This window comes from Hyperoodon ampullatus (genome assembly GCF_949752795.1).
Source record: "Hyperoodon ampullatus genome assembly, chromosome: 10".
NCBI lineage: Eukaryota > Metazoa > Chordata > Mammalia > Artiodactyla > Ziphiidae > Hyperoodon > Hyperoodon ampullatus.
Genome location: NC_136923.1, coordinates 67,446,525 through 67,465,453, shown reverse-complemented (window position 1 = coordinate 67,465,453; position 18,929 = coordinate 67,446,525). Strand labels below are relative to the sequence as shown.

The 18,929-nt window shown below is 54.5% G+C and overlaps 1 protein-coding gene across 6 annotated transcripts; it reads right to left on the bottom strand.

Annotated features, from left to right (window-relative positions):
* Window positions 1–5,380: 5,380 nt before the first annotated feature.
* On the bottom strand, window positions 5,381–18,344 carry PPARD (peroxisome proliferator activated receptor delta; the record flags this gene model as incomplete). Of its 6 annotated transcripts, none has more annotated exons than XM_079713936.1 (6): window positions 5,381–5,628; window positions 6,270–6,720; window positions 6,900–7,102; window positions 7,748–7,886; window positions 8,691–8,845; window positions 18,174–18,303. In XM_079713936.1, 6 exons carry the CDS (start codon window positions 18,301–18,303, stop codon window positions 5,381–5,383), a joined length of 1,326 nt encoding a protein of 441 aa, XP_079570062.1. The 6 variants fall into 6 exon arrangements, with proteins under 6 accessions (XP_079570062.1, XP_079570064.1, XP_079570063.1 ...); XM_079713938.1 differs by having other exon boundaries at window positions 6,270–6,513; XM_079713939.1 differs by having other exon boundaries at window positions 5,493–5,512.
* Window positions 18,345–18,929: the final 585 nt, after the last annotated feature.

Genomic DNA, 18,929 nt, shown 5'->3' with positions numbered 1-18,929 from the left:
GCTCAATAGTTGTGGCACACGGGCTTAGTTGCTCCGCAGCATGTGGGATCTTCCCAGACCAAGGCTCGAACCCACGTCCCCTGCATTGGCAGGTGGATTCTTTTTTTTTTTTTTTTTTTTTTTGCGGTACGCGGGCCTCTCACTGCTGTGGCCTCTCCCGTTGCGGAGCACAGGCTCCGGACGTGCAGGCTCAGCAGCCATGGCTCACGGGCCCAGCCGCTCCGCGGCATGTGGGATCTTCCCGGACCGGGGCACGAACCCTTGTCCCCTGCATCGGCAGGCGGACTCTCAACCACTGCGCCACCAGGGAAGCCCTGCAGGTGGATTCTTAACCACTGCGCCACCAGGGAAGCCCTGGATCAAAATTATTTAAAAAAATTTTTATAGATGCTGCCAATTAGCCCTCTGTGGTGGCTGTGCCAGATTATACTCTCACCAACAGTATGAGAGTGCCTGTGTCTGCACACCCTTGCCAACACAATATAATCAAACTTGTTAGTACTTGTTCATTTGTTATGTAAAACAACAGTATCTCATTGTAGTTTTATTTAATTTTTTTGGCTGTGGCATGTGAGATCTTAGTTCCCCGACCAGGGATCAAACCCGCACCCCCTGCAGTGGAAGCATGGAGTCTTAATCACTGGACCGTCAGGAAGTCCCTTGTAGGTTTTTTTTTTTTTTTGGCTGCGTTGGGTCTTCATTGCTGTGCGTGGGCTTTCTCTAATTGTGGCGAGCGGGGGCTATGCTTCATTGCGGTGCACGGGCTTCTTATTGCAGTGGCTTCTTTGGTTGCAGAGCATGGGCTTTAGCCGTGTGGGCTTCAGTAGTTGCAGCACTGGGGCTCAGCAGTTGTGGCAGTTGTAGCTCGTGGGCTCTAGAGCACAGACTCAGTAGTTGTGGCGCACGGGTTTCGTTGCTCCGCAGCATGTGGGATCTTCCCGGACCAGAGCTCGAACCTGTGTCTCCTGCACTGGCAGGCAGATTAACCACTGAGCCACCAGGGAAGTCCCCCCTCATTGTAGTTTTAATTTACATTTCTCTTACTATGAGATTAAGCATCTCTCCATATGCTTTTCTTTTCCTGTTCATATCCTTTGCCCATTTGGGTTGTTGACATTTTACTCATTGATTGGTAGGTGCTCTTTACATATTAAGGAAATTAGCCTTTCTCTTATTATGTCACACATTTTTTTAACATGGTTGATTTAAATTTTTTTGTGTTCCCCCCACTGGAAGAAATTTTTTTAGTGTGATGTAGTAAGATCTTTTATCTCTCTATTTTATAGACTCTAAGTTTTGTGTATACTGCATGAAACTTAGAAATTTCTGTGTGTACAAGATATTTTCGAAAGGTCTATCCACTTCAAGATTATATATAAATTTTTTATTATATATATATATATAATATATATTATATATATAAATATATAAATATATATAAATTATATATAATTTATCTCCTATATATAATTATATATAATTTTCCCCATGTGTTTCTTCTAGGTTGTTTTTTCCCTCCCCCACTCTTCAATTTTTTTTTTTTCTTAAACATTGTATAAATATATCAAATTTATACATTTTCCTGTTGATGGACATTTTTATTGTTTCTAAGTTTTTGCTCTTGCTGTAAAGATCATGTGCATGAGTCAGTGCAATTTGGTGGCTTTCACTCTAGGGTACTGTGTCAGGCTGCCTTCTCCAGGAAATAGATTTAGAGGTTTACTTGCAGGACACTCACTGGGGAGTGCTCCTGAGAACACCACCTGTAAGAAATTGTAGGAAGCAGGATTGGGTAGAGAGAGAACTTAAACTGCAATGTACCTAGGACAGAAGCCCCAGTTCTGGAGCTGGACGATTCTTCACGTTGTTTCAAATTGGGGCAAGGAGCCTTGGCTTGTCCCCACATGTTGGCTATAGCCTGCCCCTGAGGAGGGGGTGTGCTTATCCTGGGCAAGGTGGCCCCCTTCACTGCCGGCAATTTCCTGAGAGGAACTCAGCTGTGAGCCCAGCTGCCACGGACCTCAGTGCCCAGGTTCTGAGGGGTGGAACCTGGGTGAGGCCTCACAGCTTCCACAGGCGCATTTTAACTTCACAAGATTTTGCCAAATTGTTTTTCAAGTTGATTTTATCAACTTCTGCTCCCTTCTGCAGTATATGAGAATTTGTATTGTTATTCTTCCTTTCCACATTTTCTATCTTGGCTTTCCTATGTTATTTTGAGGATAATTTCTACAGATCTTTTCTGAGGGGTAAAAATGATCTCTTTGGCTGTGTCTGTTTATTAACTCATTTTTTTTCTGGAAGTTCCAGGTATTTCTTTTAAAATGTTTGTCTTTTTTTTTTTTCCTTAAAAAGCAAACTGTTTCTTTCATATGATTTTCATATCTTTATATTTTTAAATAATATAAAACTTATTTATCTCCTATATGATAATCAACAGCTATACTTTTTGATGTCCTGGGGCTCTAATTTCACTCATTATTCTATTTATTTTCATGCAGGCTGTCTCTTCATGTTTGTAATTTTGTGGGAGTTCTGTACGGCCTGTGTCTGTCCTCCAGAAAGGTTTTGTGTCTGCTTCTTCCAGGCTCCTCAGGCATATTATCAGCCTGGGACCCCATTTCTTCCTTTAATAATAAAACTTTTTAAGTTTCAGAAGTTTTACAGAATTATCACAAAGACAGTATCTTTTAATTCTCTTAAGGTTGCTTTCTTCTTTTTTAGTCTAAATTTTTTTTTTTTTTTTTTTTTTGCGGTACGCGGGCCTCTCACTGCTGCGGCCTCTCCCGCTGCAGAGCACAGTCTCCGGACGCGCAGGCTCAGCGGCCACGGCCCACGGGCCCAGCCGCTCCACGGCACGTGGGATCCTCCCGGACCGGGGCACAAACCCGTGTCCCCTGCCTCGGCAGGCGGACTCCCAACCACTGCGCCACCAGGGAAGCCCCTAGTCTAAATTTTTGATTCATTTGTCTGTGGAGATGGCACCACTGTAAGTAAAGGAGAAAACTGGGGTATCAGCTAAGGAGAGGAAAGCCCTGATGTCTCGTGGGGGTAAAACTGTGCAAGTCCCAGGGACTTCCCTGGTGGTCCAGTGGTTAAGATGCCACGCTTCCACTCCAGGGGGAATGGGTTCGATCCCCGGTTGGGGAACTAAGATCCCGCGTGGCGTGGCAAAAAAACCCCAAAAACCTGTGCAAGTCCCACATACCACTCAAGGCCCAGGGGGACGTGCTTCCTCCCAGGCCCCTCTTAGCCCCTCCCAGACGCCCTCACCCCCAAACCTGGTTTGTGCCATGGTTCCACACACCCTTCTCAGAGGGTGTGTATCCTTTCTCCCCCTCCCACCCCAAATGCTCCGTCCGGGTGGGGTGACATCTTCTCAGTTCTCCACAAACCTTGCTGACTGAGGAGTGGTGAACAGAGCAAGAGGTGAGGGGGAACGATGGGCAGCCCCACAAGCCAGAACCGACCCCGCCACCTGGGCCAGCACCCCACAGTCTCATTTGCCTGACCAAGTCTCCCCCTCTGTGCACTGGATGTGGAAGAGGGGGAGGGGTCTCATCAGCCCCCAGGAAAAACACTGTAAGCTGAGTTAGCTTAAATCAACTCTTAAATATTTAATTCCCATTTATTTAAAGTTCCATCAGTCTGTATACACTATTTATATTAAAAACACAGGAAGCTGGGGCTCCTAGCAAAAATATACATTTCAATTTTGGAGATTGTTCAGACACTGAGAAGAGCTGTATCCTCAGTACCAGACCTGGGGAGGGGGATGAGGATGGGGTGCATGGCGGGGGAGGGGAGGGGAGAATCTTGCCAGTAGAGAGTGATCCTCAGGCATGGAAAGGCCCCTCGGGAAGGAAGACCAGACAGGACCCAGGAAGCCTGGGCTCTAACCCCACATGTCCCGCCACCTTTCTCAGAGACGCCAGCCAGCCCCTCACCCCTCCAGACCTGTTTCCTCCCTGGAGAAGCAGGCTGGGTAGGCTCTCTGTCCTCCGCTCAGACGGCGGCGCTCCAAGCTGTGCTTCTGCCAACGGGGACGAGGGGGAGGGGCGGGGCCTAGCAAGGTCCCTGGTCACCAGAGGCAGTACAGGGAGAGTTCCAGGTGACCAGCTGGGCCAAATACAAGGAAAAGGGGAGGGCAGCAGAGTTGTTGGGACAGACGGGTGTCACAAACGAGCAGGATCAGTTTATCCCCGATACCTCCCCTGCAAGTAGGTGCTGGGCTGGGTCCACAGGACCCCGTGCCCACCAAGGGATCTGGCCTAGCCTCGGGAACAGGGGCACAGCTCTGCCCGTCCACCTGCAGGCCCCTCTGGGCACTTGCCTGCCTCAGGGAGGGGAGGGTGACGGGTGTGGAACCTGCAGGTAAAGTGATTTCAGTGCTTGTGGTGTGTGGGCTGGAGGGAGTGTGTGTGGGGCGTGAGCTTCAGCTGGGCTGGAGCCACTGCCAGTGTCTCCCGGAGACCAGAGAAAGGAGGGGCGCGTGTGAGGCCAGGCCCTGGCGCTGCAGGAGACAGGGGAGCGCGGTGTCGACACCCGTAGGCAGGACTTGGTGGCTGCTGCAGAGGGGCAGACAGAGTGGGGTGCTGATGGGGGACCCGCCCCAGGCCTGGGCTCAGAGGCAAGTCTCCGGCTCGCCATCTCCCCTACCTCCCTCTGCCTCTCTTTAAGCTCGCTCCTCGTTAGCAGGGGTGTAGGGACCCCCACCCGGAGGAAACCCCACCTCTATCCAGGCTGGGCGTGTGTCCCCCAGCGGCCAGCGCGGGGGGCCATCAGTGACACTGGCCTGCAAGACCGGTGAAAAGAAGGGAAGGGCGGAGGCGTCAGCGGGGCTGAGGTGTGCGCTGCCTGCTGGGAGCCAAGCCGCAGCCCGGGCTGGGCCGCCTGCTGGGGGAGGCGTCCTCCGCCAGGGACCCAGTGACCAGGGGCCGCTCTGCACTCAGCCCTGGCCCTGCTTACCTTCCCTGGGAAGCCAGGCCCAGAGAGCTTAGTGTTTCTTTGGATGGCTCGAGTCCTTTGCTGTGAAGACTGAAGATGGGAGAAGGGGACTGTTGGTGCAGAGGGCAGGCCCGGCCCCTCCTGCTGGGGGTGGGGGCGGGTGGGGTGGGGTGGGGAAGCAGAGGTGCTGTTCTGCGCTGCTGGTGAAATAACACAAACTGCCTCACAGGAAGAGGAAGAGGGACAGACACGGAGATGGGGAGAGAGAAGGGAGGGCGAGAAAGGAAGGCAGAAAATGAACAAAGAAATGAGAGAAGACAGAGGAGCTGAGAAGGGAGGGAGTCGGGGAAGGGAGAGGGAGGCGGGCCGCCTGTGTGTGATTCCCCCTTGGCCACCAGGCCCAGTGCTCGGCGGCTGGTCAACAGAGAAGCCCTCAGTACATGTCCTTGTAGATCTCCTGGAGCAGGGGGTGCAGCGAGGTCTCGGTCTCTGTCTTCTTGATCCGCTGCATCATCTGGGCGTGCTCGGTGACCAGCTGCCGCAGGTCAGCCATCTTCTGCAGCAGCTTGGGGAAGAGGTACTGGGCGTCAGGGTGGTTGGCCTGCAGGTGGAACTCAAGGGCGCGCAGGATGGTGTCCTGGATGGCCTCCACCTGTGACACGTTCATGAGGCCTGGCCGATCTGTGGGGACAGAGGGCAGAGATGTGGGAGAAAGCAGGCACACACGGGGTCTCAGAAGGGCAGGGCGGCTCCCCTAACCCCACCGGTGTGGGCAACTTGGCCCTGGGAAAAGTGGGCCTCCCTGCCTGGACTCAAACCCCTTCTCTACCACAGAGCAATGAGGCTACGGGCAGGTCACTCAGCCTCTCTGGACCTCAGTTTCCTCATCTGCAAAATGGGGATAACAGAAGTGCCTCTGGCATAGAGTCGTTATGAGGATTAAAGAGTTATAATCTAGGAAAAGGAACTGGAACAGTGCCTGGCATGAAGCAAGCCATATGCCACTGTCAGCATGAGTCTTACTATATTTATTGTGTTGGAATTTGAAAAATGCAGGTAAAACACAGAAAATTTCTCCACTATCAGAAATAACCCCCATCAACATGTTGGTATATTTCCTTTCAGTCTTTTTTCTATCTCATCTCCATCTATACTAGATGGAGCTGGTCCTGCACACAGTTAGTACCTTACATGTTCCACTGCCAACATCACATGGACCCTTCCTCATGCTGTCAGAGCTTAGGCTCGGCCCCTGCCGTGAGGGCCCAGCCCCCAGGAGGGCTGGCTGTGCGGGGCCGACCCACTGCCCCTCCCTCACTTACCTCCGCACAGAATAATAGCCGCGATGAAGAGAGCCAGGTCACTGTCATCAAGTTCCAGGGCATTGAACTTGACAGCAAACTCGAACTTGGGCTCGATGATGTCACTGAAGGGCTTTCGGAGGCTGCGCAGGAACTCACGGGTGACAAAACCAGTGCCGTTGGCCACCAGAAGCCCATCCTTATTGACGATGGAGGCCAGCATGGCAAAGATGGCCTCGTGCACACCATACTTGAGAAGGGTCACCTGGTCATTGAGGAAGAGGTCGCTGAAGCTGGGGATGCTCTTGGCGAACTCGGTGAGCTCACGCACGGTCTCCACCGTGGTGCACTGGCAGCGGTAGAAGACGTGCACACTGATCTCCTTGTAGGGGGGCAGACCGTTCACCAGCTGCTTCCACACCAGGCCCTTCTCTGCCTGCCACAGTGTCTCGATGTCGTGGATCACAAAGGGCTGAAAACCAGGCCCCATTAGAGGCCAGGCCTCGGGGGACCCCCGCCCATGTGTGCCCCATACCCCTTGCCTGTACCACGAAGTGAGGGGAGGGAGGAGGCCTGGTTCTCCCAGGAGTCAGGCAGGTGGCAGCAGGGCCCAGAGCCCGGGATGCTGCCAGGCTGAGCAGTGACACTCACCGCCGTGTGGCTGGCCTTGCCGGTGAGGATGCCACGGGCCTTCTTTTTGGTCATGTTGAAGTTTTTCAGGTAGGCACTGTAGATGTGCTTGGAGAAGGCCCTCAGGTCAGCCACCTGGGGGTTGTGCTGACTCCCCTCGTTTGCCGTCAGCCCTGCCACCAGTTTCCTCTTCTCAGCCTCTGGCATCCGGCCAAAGCGGATGGCTGCACGGGGAAGGGGGACAGTCATGGAGGAGCCTGGGCAGGGGCCAGCACCTCTAAGGTACACAAGCCAAAGGCGGAGACACACTTTTTGAGCGCAAGGCCCTAAGAAGCTCTAGAGCCAGCAAGTTGGAATGTTGGGGAACCCCTCCAGAATATAAGCTCCGGAGGGGCAGGGCTTCTGTCTGTCTTGTTCACAGCGCCCAGCAGGCTCCATCTCCCGGGAGTGCCGGCCTCCAGGAAACTCCAGCCTGGCTCCTGGCAGCTGACACACATGGTCACTCACTGGCTCCTGCCTGCCCTCAACAACCAAGAAAACCTGAGGGGATTCTGGGCCTTGGCAGTGGCTTTTCACATCCTGTCAGGTCATCCAAGACAGGTTTAAGGTTCTGGGAGTGGTGTTTCCAACACTACTGGAGTTAGGGTCAATTCCCAGGTCCCTTCTGGGCCAGAGAGGGTGAGGCTCAGGTGCAGACAGGTGGCAACTGCCCCCGGCCTGGGAAGCATGGCGGGTCCTGGGCAGTCTGGGAAGGCAGGCCTCAGCAAGGTCAAAGCTGACCCGCGTACTGACTGTGTGCTGGTCGCTGCTCTGAGGGCACCCCCTTTCTGTTCCTGGGCTCTCGGAAACCTGGTTTCAGGTTGGCTCACCGTTGTGCGACATGCCCAGTGCCAGGCATTTCTGGAAGCGGCAGTACTGGCACTTGTTGCGGTTCTTCTTCTGGATCTTGCAGATCCGCTCACACTTCTCGTATTCCAGCTTCATGCGGATTGTTCGACGGAAGAAGCCCTGAGGGACAGTGGACAGGTGAGGAAGAGAAAAGCCACGAGGAAGGGAGAAAGGGTAAAACCCTGCCTGCTGGGTTATGCCAGGGGGCTTGACTACGCATCGAGATGTAACAATTCCTGAATTTTGGAAGTAATGGGGGGGAAATATTATTGGAGGAGAGAGGGAGAAAGAAAGTAAACAACTTTAAAACTTTTGAAAATAACTGAAATAATATAGCATATTTATTTTAAGCGCTTCTTTGTTAGTTTGGTGACACAAAACTGTACTGTGGCTAACTTGATTTATTCGTAAATGCAACCTGGTTCTGCATCTTTTCTAGGTAGTCATTTAATAAAATAATATGTGAAATTTTGATGGGTGTGCAGTTAGGAGGAAGAATCCAAAAGCAAAACCAGAAAAAGAAATATAACGTTTCCTTTTTTTAATCAAAGCGCTCCCTCGGGCTTTGAGGCGCAGGAAACCCTGACCTTGGGAAGATGGCTCAAGCCCAAGACCCTCATCCTGTCCTACATGTCTTCTCGTGTCAGGTCCCCAGGGGGCGCCAGCAGCCCAAAGAGCCCAGGTGAGTGGCTGGGTCGGCACCAACGGTACCCAGCAGGGCAGGCCCAGCGAGGGAACCCCTCCTCTACAACAGGACCCAGAGCTAAGCCTGGAACGGGCCCAAGGGCCTGGCTGCCTCCCAGGCAGGAATTCCACACTGGGTATGGTCAGGACCTTGCCAGGCAGCAGGGAAAGCCTTCCTGGCAGGGCAACTCACTATGTGATCACAGCCCCGATGGGCAGCCACCCCTCCACTGCCCGTACCTTGCACCCCTCGCACGCGTGAACACCGTAGTGGAAGCCTGATGCCTTGTCCCCGCACACCCGGCACTCCATGTTGAGGCTGCCACACGAGGTCCCATCGCAGCCCATCTGCAGCTGGTCCAGCAGCGAGGGTGGAGAGCAGCTCCGGGAGAGGTCTGCAGACACACAACACAGGGAGAGGTCAGCAGACACACAACACAGGGGCGGCTTTGTGTTCTGCCAGGCCTGGGGGCCTGGGGAGGTGACCAGAGCCCGCAGGGCAGCCCAGGTGGCAGGGCGGGAATCACAGTCTTGGCTCAGCCACTTAAGGGCTATGTGACCTCTGGGAGTCAACCTTTCTGAGGATCAGCCTCTACATCTAGAATGTGGGGTCAATGACAGCTTCTCTGGGTGGAGGGCGAAAGTGTCCAAAGCATTTCCCCCAGGCCCGACACCCAGCAAGTGTTCCAGAAAGGCAGCTTACTATCTGGGCTGAGTCAGACCTGCCTGGGCTGAGCTCACTGCTGGCGGGGAGAGGGCATGCGGGGGATGGTTGTGTTTTGGGAGGAGGGGAGCAAGAGGGAAGAAGCAGAGAGATTCTCTTTAGACTGTCCTTAGGAAGTGGCTCCCTGGCTTAAGAGACTCCACTGTGTGGGCCCACAGGGGATTGTGTGAAATGTGTTTTGTGGAGGCTACAGAAGCGCAGGCCTCTGCAGAGCTCAGCCCCCGCCCCAGAAATCTGATTCATGCACGGACTCCTGAGATGCTGCAAAGGCTCTCTCAAGAAGCTCAAAGTCATTCCCACGAAACTTCTTGCTGGAGCAGAAAAAGCAGAAATCTCAGTCACTATGACCGGGCGGTGGACTGAACTTCCTCGAGTGTTTTCCTGTTAAATGTATAGACGTCTGAACCCCGTGTTGAGTGTCGGCAAGGAAAGCAGTTGGCCACAGGCGACTTCAGGGTATTTGTGCTATCAGGTGACTTAGTAAGAATGGCTGCGGGGTCTCTCCTGAATCTCTCCCCTGGACGCTCAGAAATGAGCCCTTCCCTGGGAAAGGGGGCCTGACTGGGCCCGTCTCTGCCCCCAGCCCAGTGCCCCTGTGTGACCCCACGGGCCGCCTGCCCTGCGTCTGCCAGACTGGCCTGCCAACCTGCTTTTCTCTGCTTTCTTCCTGATGACTGAGCAACCTCCTCAGGGGCAGGGGCCAAATCCCCAGACCAGAGGAGCAGTGGCTTAGAGCAGACAGCTCCACAGGGAGACCCAAGCCATGGCGGTCAGCCCAGACTTAAGGTCTTCCAGGCCTGCCTTCCACCCTCTCTACAGTATGGTCACTGCACAAGAGCCTGACTCCCCACGATGGAGCTACCCCCAGACCAAAGCGTACTTCACTCCCCGACACCTTCCTCCCAGCTCTCCCGGTGTCCCCTGGGGTCCTAGGAGTGACAGCAGGAAAGCCTCCAGCCGCAACCCACCCCACCAGCAGGAAGGAGCGCGAGCACCAGACCCCCGGGCTGGGTAGGGTAGGGGTGACACAGTCCCTGCTTCCTGAAACAGCCTGGCCTGTCACAGAGCCTTAGCTCTCAACTTCAGTCACTCCAAGGGGTGTAACCGCGCCCGCCTCAGCCCGAGGACTGGGAGAGCGGGCGCCCTCGGCTCCTGCGCCTGCGCTGCGGGGAGCCGACAGCCTGTGGGGTGGGGGTGGGGGTGCGGGTGGGGGTGGGGCCGAGCCCTTCTGGTCTTCTCCGGAGCCTTTGTGTTCACTCAGCATTGGACGCCTCGCACCAGGACATAAGGGCCTCAGGACAGGGACTCTGTCCACCAGGGCGCTGCTGATGGACGCGGGGCAGGCGCTCAGCGACTCTGGACTAAGTGGTCCTCAGGCTGCCTGGGTGTCCTGGCCTCAGCCCCCGGGGGGCTGGAGGGGCCGCGCAGGACCCGCAGCTCCTGCCGGCGTTATAGCGGGGGCAATGGGATTCACATTACCGTCTGCTGGGAGAAAACGAGATAACATGTAAAACCGCTCTGTAGAGACCTGCGCAGATGCCGAGCAGGGAGGGTTTCCGGCACTTCCTCCCCCGATCTATGTGGTCTGTGTGCATGTTTGGTTTCTGGCACTTCTTGTAATTGGTGTTGTTTATGTGGTTTGCACGTCTGTCTCCTCTGCTAGACTCGGCACGTCTCTACTCACGTTCCCTTTGGATCTCAAAAGCCACTGAGTCTGGTCCACAGTGACCTATCATCTCAGTCTGTTCCCACCTCTTGGTGGTGCCTTCCTCGTCCCCCTTGTGGCCCTGGAGGCCTGGCAGGTGTCTGGTCACTTGGTTGCTGTTGGTACGGCACATGGCAATGCCACCCTACCTTTTCATTCCACAGACATTTGATGAGTGGCAAGGCCAGCGGCGGGGCAGGCAGCGTGGTGCAGGACTGGGCGTGAAGTGGTCAGGGAAGGTGACTGCTCCCCTCTCTGGGCTCAAAGGTCAGGGCTTCGATGACCCCCAAGTTGGCTTCCGGGTGCTCAGAAGCAGCCCGCCTAGGGGGTGAGAATGGCCTCAGGAGCCACACAGCCTGAGTTCAGGTCGGGGGTCCGAGGCTCACAACCCAGCTCTGCCCTCTGGGCCTGTCTCCTCCTCTGCAAATGGAGGTGACAGGAGCATGTGTCTCCGAGTCCCCGTGAGGAGCAGAGGAGTTAACAGAGGAAGTCCCCGGACCTTGGAAGTGCTGTGGAAATAGCAGCTTCAGTTAGGATGAGGCTTACTGGTATCAGAAAGCTGCAGTTCTGCAGCTCCCAAGCATGTGCCCACACAGGCAGGGGCCGTGCCTCTTCCCTCCTCTGGCTGCTTGTTCTTCTTCCCCATGGCTTCACAGAAACCCAAGGTGGGGGAGGAGGGTCCTCTGCTTATGAGGCCCGGAGAGCCCCGAACAAGACCTAGCCTCCTCTCACTTCTGGCCTGCCGCCGCCCCTGCTCACCCTGGAAGAAGCCAAAGTGCCCAAGCCCCATGGACCATCGAGGCAGCCAGGGCTCTGGATTGTAGGGAGAGGCCCAGGGTGAGTGCCCCAGGGGGGCCCCAGTCAGGAAGAGTGGCAAACTGGACTGGGGGGGGAAAGAGACCCAGGGCAGCGTGGGGGCCCTGGGCGTGTCCTGCCCCCCAGGTGGTGGATGGGTATAGGTAGTCCGGGAAGCCTGGGGCGGAAGGGTGATGGGACAAGGGCCCCACCCCACCCCCGCCTATTTGAGGGGAATAAGAGAACTCGAATAACTGACACACGAGGTAGAAAGAGGCAGGGGAGATGAGGGGCTGGGGCGGGTGGAGTGTATGTATCCTACAGGGGTAGGTTTTGTTGTGGGGTAGATGTGTATTGGGGTATCCCATCACTTCGTGGTGAGTTTTCCAAAGATAAAGGTTCTTTTTCTTCCTTGTTGACCACCTGGCTTAAGACTTTATCCTCCAATCACCATCACATCCTACCCAAAAGTCATGATGGCAGAATGCTCCCCATTCAAGGGACCAGCTTCTGAAGGTCCCCCCACCCCATGACCTCTTAGCAGGAGACTGGGCTTCCGAGAGGCCCTCCCTCCCACTGGGAGCCCCTGCCTCAGGGATCCTCTGCCTCAGGGACCCCCAGGCATGCTGGATGGAAGACACCCTGGGCTCGCCCTCTGAGGGCTGTTTGCCGGCAAAACCACTCTCCTGGGCCAGCCCAGGGCAGTCCTCTCACCTGGCCTCCTCCTCTGCTCTCAGGAGATGCCCTTGTTCACCTGATGGCCATCATCTGGGCCCTGAGCCCCACCTCTGAACTTCTGCCCCAGCCACACCCTACCTGCCTGGCCTCCCAAACCCCTCCTGAGGGCCTGCCTCTAACAGTCCTGGGAGGGAATGGGAAAGAACCAGCGTTTATCAGGCCCCAACTAAGTGCCGAACGTGTTAGTGTCTTTATGCTCATTAGTATCATTTCAAATCATCTTGGAAGACAGTAACTGCCACCATTTAAAGGTGAGGAAACTGAGGCTCGGGAAGTTAAGGAATCTGTCCGAGATTACCTGTCCAATACATGGTGGGACTGGGATTTGACCCTAAATCTGAGTCCCGGCAAGGGCTGTGTGTTTGAAGCAATAACACCTCTTTTTTAGTGCATGCCTACTGTGTTCCAGGCCCTCTACTGGACGCTTTACACCATTAGCCTCACGTGACCCATAAAACAACCCTTCAGGCAGGTCTTCTTAACACCTGTTTCGTAGGTGAGGAAACAGGCTCAGAAGGCTAAGTGACACGCTGAGAGCGGCTCTGATGGCTAATTTTGTTTGTTTGTTTTTTTGGTTTTTTGTTGTGTTTTTTTTTTGCGGTATGCGGGCCTCTCACTGTTGTGGCCTCTCCCGTTGTGGAGCACAGGCTCTGGATGCGCAGGCTCAGCGGCCATGGCTCACGGGCCCAGCCACTCCGCGGCACGTGGGATCTTCCCGGACTGGGGCACGAACCCGTGTCCCCTGCATCGGCAGGCGGGCTCTCAACCACTGCGCCACCGGGGAAGCCCTCTGATGGCTAATTTTATGTCAGCTTGGCCAGGCCAAGTACCCATGGAATCCAGCTTTTGGTCAAACACCAGTCTACCTGTTACTGTGAAGGTATTTTTTAGGTGTGATTGAAATTTAAATCATGAGTCTCCACAATGTGAGCAGGCCCCAGCCAGCCAGTCGAAGGCCTGAAGAAAATAAGACCAAGACCTCCCCAAGGAAGAAGGAATTCTGCCTCCAGGCTGCCTCAGACTTGAGCTACATTATCAACAACCCCAGGTCTCCAGCTTGCTGGCCTGCCTGCAGAATTTCGAGTTGCCAACCCTCACAATTATATGAGCCAATTCCTTAAAATAAACCTCGCTCTCTCTCTCTACACACACACACGCACACACGCACACACACACACACACACGCACCTCCTCTTGTTTCTGTTTCTCTAGAGAACCCTGACTAACAGTGGCAGCGTGAGAATTATCACCCAGAACCATCCAACCCCTAGGGCTGAGCTCTTACCCACTGCACTCTGTGACTTTCCGTATATGTGTGTGTTCGTGTGTGTACATGTGTTCATTACTACTAATCAACAGTTCGTGATTATGAGATGCGTCACTGCCAAGGATAACACTATGCCATTATTCGAATGTTTGGACTCAGCATAAGCACTACCCCTGTCACGCAGAGAGTGAAGTATCAGTTGCACCATCTCTGATTACAAGTTCAGCAAACAGACGCTATTGACCTTATTCACGTCATTAGTGTAGTCGAGAGTTCTCCTGTATATCTAGTCTCCATCACTGGAGATAGGCTGTTGTCATAGCTGTGAGGGTGGCCCAGAGGGAACAGCCCTGTCTATTTACTTTGCTGGCAGAGCCCCAAAGGCAAACAGCTTCTGAAGTCAGGGCCAATTCTGTAGGACTCTGGGGCTGGGTTACCAAGCAGCCTCCTTACTTCTGTTGGCCTGGACTGTGGGCTCCTCAGGGCAGGCACTCAGCCTTGCCCTTCACTGGATGGCTGACCCCTGCTGGACACCCACCAAACACTTGCTGACTGAGAGGAGGCATCACGGCCAAGAGGAAGGACACTTTATCTTCCTCAGCCCTGCGCTGAGACCCCTGACTTCTTTCTTGGGTGTGACTGGGACCTTCATCACTGAAGCAAGAGAGGAAGAGGGTGGGAGTGGGAGGTCAACGCTGGCTCAGCTGCCCCTGCCCAGACGGGGGACCCGGCCACGCGAGCTTCCTCTTTGCTGAGCGCTAACGATGAGGCCTGTCCTGTCCGCCTCCTGGGTGGGGGGAGGGGCTTGGCAGGTGCTGAGCCTGGTACAGAGATGCACAGGGTCAGCACAGAACCTCTGGAGGGTCAGAAGGAAAGCAAACTGTGCAGCCTTCCTGCTGTTTCAGGGCTTGAGACTGTGCCTCATCCTCATGGGTCCCTGAGGGGACTCCAGAGGCCAAAGTCATAGACTCACGGGGTGGGGCAGGGAGCCAGCACGTGCTGACCGGTGCCTGTGGTGTGTCACATGCCACCACTGACTCCTCACCCAGCCGGCCCTTGAGATGGGCAGGATGCAGCTTTTTTTTGGGGGCCGCACCACGCAGCTTGTGGAATCTTCCCCGACCAGGGATTGAACCTGGGCCACCCCAGTGAAAGCCTGGAATCCTAACCACTAGACCACCAGGGAAGTCCCAGGATGCAGCCTTAAAAGGCAAAGAGCCTGAGATTGGAGAGGTAAGGGCACTGGCAAGGACCACAGTCCACAGGGGCAGATCTGGGATTCGAGCCCTGGGTTGTGTGATCCCCAACACAAGAAGCTCTATCTTCAGGGCCCCTCACCGGCTGGCTTTTTTTTTTTTTTTTTAAGAAAACAACAACAACTAATTTATTTTACCCTTTTAAAGAAAGTAATGTATTTGCTTTTTAAGTTATGAGAAGGGCTTCCCTGGTGGCGCAGTGGTTGAGAGTCTGCCTGCTGATGCAGGGGACGCGGGTTCGTGCCCCGGTCCGGGAGGATCCCGCGTGCCGCCCGTGAGCCATGGCCGCTGAGCCTGTGCGTCCGGAGCCTATGCTCCGTGGCGGGAGGGGCCACAACAGTGAGAGGCCCGCGTACCGCAAAAAAAAAAAAAAAAAAAAAAAAGAGTAAGTTATGAGAATACTGCAGACTTGGTGAGAAAAACACATAAGGGCACACAGGCAGCATCTGACAAATCCCCTCCACCCACAATCCTACTCCTCAGAGTAGCCTCACTAGCTATTTGAGTGTCCTCTTCCAGTGCCTTCTAAGATATATAAGGATTTTTTCTTTTTTAAGAAGATGTTGGGGGTAGGAGTTCATTAATTAATTTATTTATTTTTGCTGTGTTGGGTCTTCGTTTCTGTGCAAGGGCTTTCTCTAGTTGCGGCGAGCAGGGGCCACTCTTCATCGCAGTGCACAGGCCTCTCACTATCGCGGCCTCTCTTGTTACGGAGCACAGGCTCCAGACGCGCAGGCTCAGTAGTTGTGGCTCACGGGCCCAGTTGCTCCGCGGCATGTGGGACCCTCCCAGACCAGGGCTCAAACCCGTGTCCCCTGCATTAGCAGCCAGACTCTCAACCACTGCGCCACCAGGGAAGCCCTATAAGGAATTTTAAACAATGGGATCCCCAAGTTGTCAGGAACTTACTTCCCTGTCAGTATATAGAGACCTAATGACTGCAGAGCATCCCACCGTATGGCTCTACCACAGTTTATATAACCAATTCCCCACACATGGGCACTTTCTAATTTTCTGCTATTATGAGCACTGCTCTTGTAGATAAGTGTGGAAATCTCTGTGCACGCTGAGCGAGTATTTACACTGGATACATTCCTTTGGCAGGGCCAAAGGAATGCACGCTAAGTAGTAATGGCCTGCACTGCCCAGCTGCCCCTACCACCGTTGGGGACTACTGCAGGGCCACGTCCTCACCGTCTGGCTAACCCAGGCCTCGTTGCCAATCTGACAGGCTAAATGACATCTCATCTGAAGATTCCTTCTTTGACTATTGAGTAGACTGAAAAATGTTCCATGTTTTCTGGCCATTTGTATTTGTCCTACCCTGAATTACCCGCTTCTGTTTTTCTGGTGGGGGGCTTGTCTTGTAGAATTTTACATACTCTGGCTTTCACCTAATGATTAGGTTAAACAGCCCCCTCCATTTCAATTACTGAACGAGTAAGTCTTTCTACCGCCAATTCATCCATTTACTGATAAACGGAATCTATTAAACACAACATCATACACAGCACTGTGAGACTGGCTGGGTAACTTCTGCCCCAGACGTCTCCCCATGTGCCCTAAATCCCACCAGTACAGCTCCCCGAGACACCATCACCATGCCTGCCTCGCCCGCTTCTGCACAAGCTACCACACTCTGGTCTGCATGCAAACAGCCTATCATTTGGGGATATGGTCCCCACAGCGTGTGTAGGAAACCCCAGGACAGGACACCACACCGCAGGTACTTCTACGTGCCTGGGCCAGCCATGGGGGCAGTGTGGGCTAGGGTAGGCAGTGAGGCCACCAACCCCAGGGCCCTCTCTTCCTCTTCCACTCTCCCTTGGTGTCCTCAGTGACAACTCTTGCTCATTCTTAGCTCCCAGTGTCTCCCCTCTGCCTCCTAAGCCTCCCCACTTGTCTCAAGTTCAGGACAGTGTGTGCAGGTCCTGTGTGCAGGTCAGCCATTCATTCCTCTCTCCTGAGAAAGGTTGGGTCTGCAAAGCCATTGGCCAACCGACAGGGAGTAGGCTACCCTGGGGGATAGGGGATGCCTTCTCTCAAGCCCTGAAATCACACTGGGCCTACTCTGGTCGTTCCAGGGTGTCTGGTGGGATCAGAGGGACTGGATGGTGGCTCTCCCCTCACCCTATCCCACCGTGTGCCCTGAAGAGGAAGAACCTCTGCAAAATCCCGGGACTCTGCTTTGTAGGTTCAAAGCAGCAAGCAAGGCCCAAGGATTCAGGCCTCTCTTAGGTGCAGGCTCAAGCAGGAGCCTGTCCCACCCCAAGAGCCCCCACCCTGGCTTAACTCCTGACATCACCTGCCTCCTTCTCCCCATGCAGACACAGGGAGCCAGAACGCATCTCTGTGGGGCAGGCCTGCTCGGCTGCTCTGAATCACCACTTGTGGTCAGGATCCCCTTCAGCTGAAGCCAGCAGCAAAATCAGGCCGCCCCTCCCGGCAGCACATCCTCTACTGACGCTGAGGACCCTCTGAGGGAAGGGAGCGAGGACCAGCCGAATGTGCTGGCACTCAGGTAGAGGGAGCACGGAAGGGGCGGCGGCAGCAGCAGGGAGAGCCAGGGGCTGGGGGGGCGTGCAGCGTCTGGGTGCCCTTGAAGGTGGACATAGCATGATGATGACGATGATGAAGATGAGGACACCACAGTACAAGGTACCAGAGGAAAACATCTACACTGCTGCTGGCAGTAGATAAAGGGGAACCAGCAAGTTAGACAAGAGAAGCTAAAATCTGTCTGGCTACACAAAAGTATTATTAATTCCAGTCGTTCTCACTAAGTGCTTAGCATCTGCCTAATTACAATGCACCTTGATGATGTGTAATTAGTACCAGATTGAGTTGTGTGTTCTGACTGATCCTAACAATCACAGGTACAGATGATCTTTCTGGCATGTTGTTGATGCACATTTGTCCCAGATCCCTTGTGGTAGGAGAGGTGGAATAATAATGAGGATGACGTGCATTACACAGGCTAACTCATTCCATTCTCACAAAAGCCTGTCCCCTATAATCCCTGTCTGTTTTACAGGAGGAAGGGGTGCAACTTGCCCAAGATCCTGCAGCTGATGAGCAACAGAGCAGGGGTGTGACCCTGGGCTGTCTGGCTCCAGTCCTTAACCACCCTGCTGCCCTGCACCCCATGATGATGCTGTTAGCAGAGGGCCAGGCTCCCTGTCCCCCAAACCCCATCTGTGCCCCCTCCGCCCCATGTCCCCTGCCTGCTCCCCCTTACCTGTATAGCTGCTGGAAGGAAGTGAGTGCCCTGGTCCCCCATTGAGTTCTGGGGCTCCTTCTGCCTTTGCCACTTCCTTTTTCTCCTCCTCTTCCCGGACCTCAGGGGCTTCCTCCGGTGGCTGCTCCATGGCTGATTTCCCCTCGGCACCACACCTGCAGGCCCGGTCATAGCTCTGGCATCTTCTGGGTCTGAACACAGATGGACCTCTACAGGGCAGTTCCTGTCAGCCTGGGCAAAGGAGAAGACAGGGAGAGGTTGGGGAGACCTACTTGGAGAAGAATTGGGGAAGAAAACCAGCAATTGCCTTCTGCACGGGTGGGGACAGGGAAGGAGGCAGGGACAGGGGCAGGAGCATTTCACATCACTAACCTAACTTGGGAAACTGCAAGGGACCATCTTCGACTGGCCTTAAGAGGAAGACCAGATGGATGATGGGAGAATCCACAGGAGGGAGAGGAGGAGAGGGAACGTGGCTAGGGGGCAATAACCCCTTCCTTTCTGGGCACAGGAAGGCAGCCAGGGCACCAGGTCCAGGCAGTGACCTCACAAGGACAGCACAGTTTTTGCAGGTTAGAGATCACCCACCTGCCCCCACCCAGCTACTCATTCTGTTCGCTCGCTGGTGTAAGGCCACTCTCCGGCCCCGAGGGAGTGGATGGCTCTGCGGCCTGGGGCGCTGCCTCTTCTGTGTCTCCTCCCTTGAGGCAGCACTAGCCTCTGCCCCTTTGGCCTGGGGCTCCTGGCTCTCAGGGG